At 41.3% G+C, this 7,590-nt stretch overlaps 1 protein-coding gene across 1 annotated transcript in view; it reads right to left on the bottom strand.

Moving 5' to 3' along the window:
* Nucleotides 1-7,146: 7,146 nt before the first annotated feature.
* The window catches only part of LOC121873949, a 30,103-nt gene continuing 29,659 nt past the window's right edge, over nt 7,147-7,590 (bottom strand). Inside the window, exon 6 of the mRNA XM_042377828.1 lies at nt 7,147-7,464. Within this exon, the coding sequence (XP_042233762.1) occupies nt 7,378-7,464 (87 nt within the window). The 3' untranslated portion in view covers nt 7,147-7,377. The remainder of the gene's footprint in view (nt 7,465-7,590) is intronic.

Genomic DNA, 7,590 nt, shown 5'->3' with positions numbered 1-7,590 from the left:
CAACTACGTTGGACTGGCCATGTTAACCACACGGACGACAGTAGACTACCAAAGCAGCTACTTTACAGTCACCTGGCGAATAATAAACGCAACTCTGGCGGGCAACTGAAAAGGTATAAGGATAGTTTTAAGCCACGCATGAAAAAGTGCCAAATCGATCACCTGACCTGGGAGGCGATTATTCCAGACCGTAACGGTTGGAGGAGCATCACACGAGAAGGAGTCAATGCTTTTAAGTTAACCCAACTTCAAACCGAGGCAGACGAGCGCCAGCGTCGATAAGACGCTGCCTCCGCCCCCCTCCCACATGTGCAACATGTGTGAACGACCCTTCCGGTCCCGTAGCAGCCTCTCTAGTCACCTAAGAGCTCACCAGTGAAGGTGACGTCCTTAATAACTCATATCATTTTATCATAGCTGGATGATCGTCATACTCGATTCCGAGTGACAACAAAGTAGTAGTAGTAATATGTGTGTGTGTGTGTGTGTGTGTGTGTGTGTGTGTGTGTGTGTGTGTGTGTGTGTGTGTCTATGGTATATGTGTGTAAAAGAGAAGCCTTTGTTATTGGTAATTGTAAGCACCCCTAGTGGGAAATTATTTCACTTCTTCTTTTCAAATCTTTCACATTTCCTCTTCCTATCCCCGTTACTAACAGCCACTTGGTCGTCAGGATGGTTGTCTGAGCTATCGACAACTAGTGTAAATGTTTTTACGACAGCACCAGGTAACATGTGATTTCAACAGGAAATATATGTTAACACCAATTAACACATGATGTTACTAGTTAATGCATGATTACACCAGGTGACATAAGGTAGCACGAGGTAATAACAGAGAACAACAAACAGTAAGTAATTCGAGTAATACCTGATAATATATGAGAACAAAAACAAGAAAGAAGATAGTACAACAGTTGCAACTGACAATAAAGCTGTGATAAAGCAACAGCATGAGATATTCAAGAAACTCATCAGAATGACAGACTGTCATCACACATCAAAGCTAAATCATCTGCCTGAATGACATCATAACATTCAAACCTTCTGCATGCAAGGAACCAATCAGAGACTTCACAATAGCAACAGGCACAACAACCCAGATGATGAAAAACGCACAGATGCCAGACATTTTGCCCAAGGACTTACGAACGTTAATTGAAGATGAAGTCACTTTGAACATAGCCTAGTTTAAGAGTAGCGGGCATTTTCCATAATGTCCGCCAAAATATATATTCTTCACAACTTCACGCTTATATGCAACTGAAAACCTTTATTAAAAAGTAACCTCGATAAGAATGTCAGTCAGACTGTTTGAATTATTTACACTGGATCTTTAAAAAGCTCTTAAAATAAAATACAACTTATATTTTATCTGAAATTGCAACATGGCAATAGCTGTTTATGTGCCGAGCACTGAAACATAGCGTAAAATATACAAAGAACACTTGGAATCTGCTGATACGTATATCAATACAGTCATTTAGTGAAAAATTAGTCACTCTTTCCAAAGCACTGACATAGTACTTAACATAAGTTCAGTTATCACTTCTCCAGAGCACTGACATAGCGCTGTAAACATGAGATCTGCATTTGTATCTTCCTTTACATCCCACCTTTCATCCGCATGATATAAGTTTTCTTCAGGTATCATTAGCTCCAGGCAAGGTTGTCCAGAGTGGCTTCCAGCTTTCTGGATTATTCCATCCTCAGTTTGCTGGATTCATAATACATATTCGTATACTGTATGTGGCTGTAAAATCTTTCCCCAGATGAATGCACTTGGGTATGTTGTGCATCGTGTGCCTTTGATGATGGACTGTTCTCTAATTGTCTGCCTTTTTGAGTGAACAGTATCTTGCGTATATCATTCAAGGATTCAACAGGGCTTGTTTGATCATACAGCAGTATAGTGTAGCGGTCTGAGATTTCATTCTTTTCTTACAGTTCTGTAAATGCACGTGTCACATCATCAAAGATCTTCCACTCTTGCCGTACAGTGTTCTTACCAATGCCTGCAAACGAGGAGACGGTATCACAGCCACTATAAGCATGGAAAATGACAAGGGTTTGCGATCTTTGTGGTCCAAAGTACTTCTCGCAATTTCATGGGCAGGTATGTATCGGAGATATTTTCAGTCTCAAACAAAATCTAGAGTTCTTCCACATCCAATGTATACACCACAAAAACTGCAAGTAACACCACATCAGTGTAAGTTGTTCGAATTAAGACTCTCTTCTGACCAGTCCGCACTGCAACTGCAAAATGTAAAAAGATCCATCGACTTCTTAATAATTAAATGGAGCCAGCGCACCTGTGTCATGACTTTGCAAACAGATGACATGTTCCTAATAGTCGACATTACTTGCCTATTTGTGTGAAGCTCTTATATCTGCTTTGCAAGGAATTTAAACAAATCTCTCTTTTGTCATCGACTCCAAAGGTCTGCCAGTTCCCTGGTATGACGGAGTTGTCATAAACTTGTCTTCGAAGGACTGTTCCAAGTGACATTCGAATTGATGGTGACATATTCATCCTAAACTATGTCAACAGGATGACAGTTTTTAATCTGTCTCTGCACATAGGGCAAAAATACTTTAGCACCATAATCACCAAATGTATGACAGGGAATGCGGTTTAGCATATGGATAGCAGTTGCACTATCCAAGACAATGACATCAACATTTGGAGCTTTATCCTGATTTTCCTATGAGACTTCAAACGTTCAAGAAGACTGAATTTGGTGCCAGCACGCAGATTGCCATTATTTGAAAGTATTGGTGGGATAGGGTGGTTCTCGTAAGAAAAAACTAGAATCATTCTAAATCACCGTCTCTTCTCTGGCAGGAAATGAAAAGCCAAGATAACAATGAACAGTCGCTCTTTTGTGTTGTTAAAGTCTTGTGTTTGTTTGAGACTTATCTGGCAGGGGTGTTGTTAAAGAGGTGCAGCGTGTTTTTCTTGATTGGGTCACATATCGCCGTGGATCTTGTCGGAAATCTGTAATTTACAAATGATTCACATTGCTCTCTTCCTATTTGGTACGCTCTTTGGACATCGGTGGCTACATCAGAATCCATAACATCTCTAGTGTCCAGCTTTACCAGATTCTGACTGTCCTAAAGAAATGGATTTCCAAATTCCTTGATAGCTTCTGTCAAACTGTTGACTTGTTTAGTAGTAAACTTTTCGTGGGTGAGCTGCTCTCTGTTCGCGATGTTAGTATGATGTGTTTTAGTAATGCATTGAGCATCAAATTCTTGTGCAATTCTGGTAATTTCAGACCCACAAACCATCTAACGATGCAGTGTCTTAGGGTTTTGTGTAATTCCTATTACATCTCTATTACTCATTACCAGCGTATTATGCTGTTCGTGAGCTTGATCTATAGAGACTGATGAGATGGTTTTCTCTGACCTCCTTTCACGAAGTTGCCCTTTGCGAATTTACTTGCCTCAAGTGGGTGGGTCTGCCCACAAACTAGCCATGTCTCGAACATGCACCAACATCCACCTTGCATAGTGAACATTACGGAGTGACAGTTTGGCAAAAGTTTTCAAAATCAAGTGGCTTGGGTTGGATTATTTGTCTATCGGCCACGCTGGTTCCGAATATGTTTGAATCTTTAACATCAGTGCATTAAAAGGTTTGTGGATACTTTTCGGTTCGACATAAAAAAAAACAAGAATAATGGTAGACATTCTTTATTATTGGCATGTATGCTTCAATTTATCAGCAGCACACTAGCACAGATGGCACACTAACATTGGCTGTCCCCACAGTGTCCCCTCAGTCCCAGTGTCCCCACAGTCTAGCACTGGTAGTCCTCTTTCTTAGCCCTCCGCTTGTTTCTCTTCCTGGCCTCCAGCTTGTTCCAGGTGACCTGGTCCTGCTGCCAGGCAGAGCTGGCCACGTCTGCCGCCTCCGTGGTGAGCTTCACTCCTCTTTCCACTGCGGTGGTGGTGCAGGGCAGACCTGGCTCACTGTACGGTTCCCCAGAAATTGCTCCAGTTCCTGGTCACTGTGCTGGAACAGGATGGGAGGGGAGGAGCTGGCCTTCTGCAGATCAACCAACTCTGACAGCTTGGTGGCTGCCACTTTAGACTTGTCCCCTTCAGTTATGATGTTGTCTGCAGCTCTGATGGTGTTTGCGATGTGAGCCACTGCATCATTGGATACCTTGAACCTGTCAGCAGTTTCTCCGATCCTGTCCTCGGCTTCTTTCTCCCTTTTCCTTTTCTCTGATCTTGCTCTCCTGTCGACCATAGCCTTGAACTCATTGTCATTGACATCCTTATAATCACTATCTTCTTCCTGAGCACTGTCATCCACTGCCGACACTTTACACGACATCCTCTCCATCTCCTCCTTACTCTTTGACCTCATCTTCTCAGTTTTCCTCTCTTCCTCAGCCCTTTTCTTTGCCCTCTTCGCTTCCTTCTCCCTCTCTTCTTTCAGCTTGGCAGTCACAATTTTGTCAACGCCATCAATGCAGCCCTCCCTTCCCGGTTTCCTCTGGGCTGCCAGGAAGCTTTTCTCTCGTTCGTGCACTTTGCTGTCGTCTGCCACATCAAACAACTTCTCAGCTATATCCTCGAACCTCATCTTCAGCTTCCCGTTCTTCGTTTTCTTCCTTTTCTGTTTCTGTCCATTTCCCTTCATCATCATCGTCTCCCTCCGCATCCTCCACAGGTCGTGGACTCTCATTTTCACCCTGATTTCAGAGATAGTGGGGACAGTGGCCTTCCTATACACATCCAGTACCTTCTCAGTCACCTTGTTGGTGGCATCCATATAATCAAAAGCATTTGTTCTTCTCCTTAACCTCTCGTTTTCTGCTTCATAAGCCAGGGCACTTCCAACTTCCTTGTTCAGAGGCAACTTGTTAGATGGCAGAGGCATCCGAACCCCGAACACCTTATCGTTACCCTGGCGCAGCTGAGTGTTGCTAATCTTAGGACGACCCATCTTGGTGGCGGCCCTTTGAACTAACTGCAAAACAACACAGAAAAACAACTTTCAGCACTTCAATATCACCACCTATTGAACAATATTTTATTCAAAAGTACGGACTGAGATTTTGTCCTTAACTGTCCAAGTCAAGCTACTTGGGCTGAATTCGTTGATCAGTCCTGGGACGAATATTACCAACGGCGTGAATAGATTCCGTGGAATAAATTCAGGGCATTCCCGTCCAGGGAGCCTCAACAAACTCTGTAAATATTGCCATTGGCCTGCCATTGGCACATATACGGAGTTTGGTAATGTTCCATGAGCGGGAATGTCCTGAATTCATTCCACGGAATCTATCCACGCCGTTGGTAATATTGGGCCCTGGTTTTCGAAATATACGTATGTGGTGACTTGCAGCAAAAATATCGGCATAATTTGTAGCGCATTGAGTTGTAAAACAATAGCATATTATGAACCAGTGTACACAGTAGTCGAATAATCCAATTCAATAACTTGATTTTAACAGGTTGTGCCACATTGCCAGTCCCTTTATTATTTACAGTTTTTTCGCGTTTTTCATGCCAAACCCAAAAGTATCCACAAACCTTCTAATGCAATGATGTAAAAAACTCAAACATATTCGGAATTAGCGTGGCCGATAGACAAATAATCCAACCCAAGCAATTAGATTTTGAAAACTTTTGCCAAACTGTCACTCCCTAGTGAACATGGTCCAAGCTAAAAATCATGTTACAAGGCAAAGATACCTTTTATGATGGGCCTCACAAATACTAGTAGTTTCTCGAGATTTGACACTGTCATCCAGAAATTAAACAGTTGACTATATTTCCTTCTGCGTCAAATCCACCCATTTAATGTTTCAGCAGTATTTGCACTTTGGTATGCCTCTCGCAACATAATATGCAGACTGTAGAGGGTGACCAGGTGGGCATGTCTTGTTTTCACTACATTTGATGAAAGTGAGAGAGAGAGAGAGAGAGAGAGAGAGAGAGAGAGAGAGAGAGAGAGAGAGAGATGATTTGAAACTAAAGATTTTCTCCAATATCTCTTTCCTTAAAGCAGTTTATGTGTTGTTTTTACAGCATTGCAGGATTGATAACGTAATAATAAGCAATAGTTTGCATATTTACTAGACATGAAACAAAGTGCACACACACAGAGCCAATGTATTAAATATAATCTAAAACGACTATTGACAATAATTTACAAAGTGTATTAAAAACAATTAACAAGCGTGATAAATGAGGGAAAATAGAATGTTACAGCACCAAGCAAATTTATGTGTTATAGGTTCAGGGTAAATTCAAGCAAATCAAAGATGTATATAGCGCTAAGATCTGCTACTACCTCCTGGAAATGTATAAAAAACACGTTTTATTTAGATAACGAAAGCAACTATATAAGTTCAGAACTCATTTCTTTGGCATAAACATGCATGTATGTAATAATAATAATAATAATAATAATAATAATTAACGGTTTATTGAAAGAGCTTGGCAGCCAGAAGGCTGAAAATATACAGTGTGTGTGTGTGTGTGTGTGTGTAATAATAATAATAATTATAATATTAATAATTAACGGTTTGTTGAAAGAGCATGGCAGCCGGAAGGCTGAGAATATACAGTTACATAATTGGGGAATGGGTCTCTTGATTTACAAATGATATACAAGTAACATAAGTGATACAAATGTGATATATAATAACTAGGTGGAAAAACTACAAAATCTAAACTTAACAGTAATAAAATGATAATGTTCAAATGGGACAGTATTATACGATCCAGTTCGTGCTCGTAGTTGTGATTTGTTTTATGAATTCACGGACGATGGATCTCGGGTGGTGGTAGGATCCCGTGTCGAGGATGATGCAGAAGCTTGTCACCAAATTTGCAGATGAGGTCGTGGTGATGGTCAGAAAGAGCCGAAAGGGTCAGTTTGTTGAGCGCTTCTTGATATGTGGAGTAGGAAGGGGAGAGAATAATCTTGCATGCCGTCTTTTGCACTTTTTCTAGGTGTTTACGTTGTGTGGCATTTAGGGAGGAAGACCAGGTAGGGGAAGCATAGGTGAGCTTGGGAAGCATGAATGTTGAGTAAACACTGAGGAGCTCGGGCGCAGGAACTCCGAGCGACTTGAGTCGGCGGAGGAGGTTGAGACGGAAACTGGAGGATTTGACAACTTCACTGACGTGTGGTTTCCAATTTAGTTTGTGGTCTATGGTGACGCTGAGGAGCTTAGTGTGGGTGTGTGTGTGTGTGTGTGTTACTAACAGCCACTTGGTCATCAGGATGGTAATCTGAGCTATCGACATGCAGCGAATACTATGAATCCTATAGCAGTTTATCTTTAGGTCTGTTGCCTTACGTATACCATTTGCCAATTGATTACCAATTGATGCTAAAAGTCATCACTGAGAAGTAAAAGCCATTAGAAACTCAATAAATAGCACCAATAACCCAACTACGAATCCAGCGACGAGGATGACGAACATTCCCTAAAATAGAAAACGAAAAAATTACTTATTATAGCCCAGTTTTTTCTTGCTGTTTCTTTCATTTCAGTAGATATTTAAATGATTCTATAGGAATTCTATACACTCTTCCCATTAGTGCATTCGTTT

Source organism: Homarus americanus, unplaced genomic scaffold (genome assembly GCF_018991925.1).
Source record: "Homarus americanus isolate GMGI-L3 unplaced genomic scaffold, GMGI_Hamer_2.0 scaffold25827, whole genome shotgun sequence".
Lineage (NCBI taxonomy): Eukaryota > Metazoa > Arthropoda > Malacostraca > Decapoda > Nephropidae > Homarus > Homarus americanus.
Note: the sequence above shows the minus strand (reverse complement) of the source record. Positions and strands in the feature narration are given on the sequence as shown.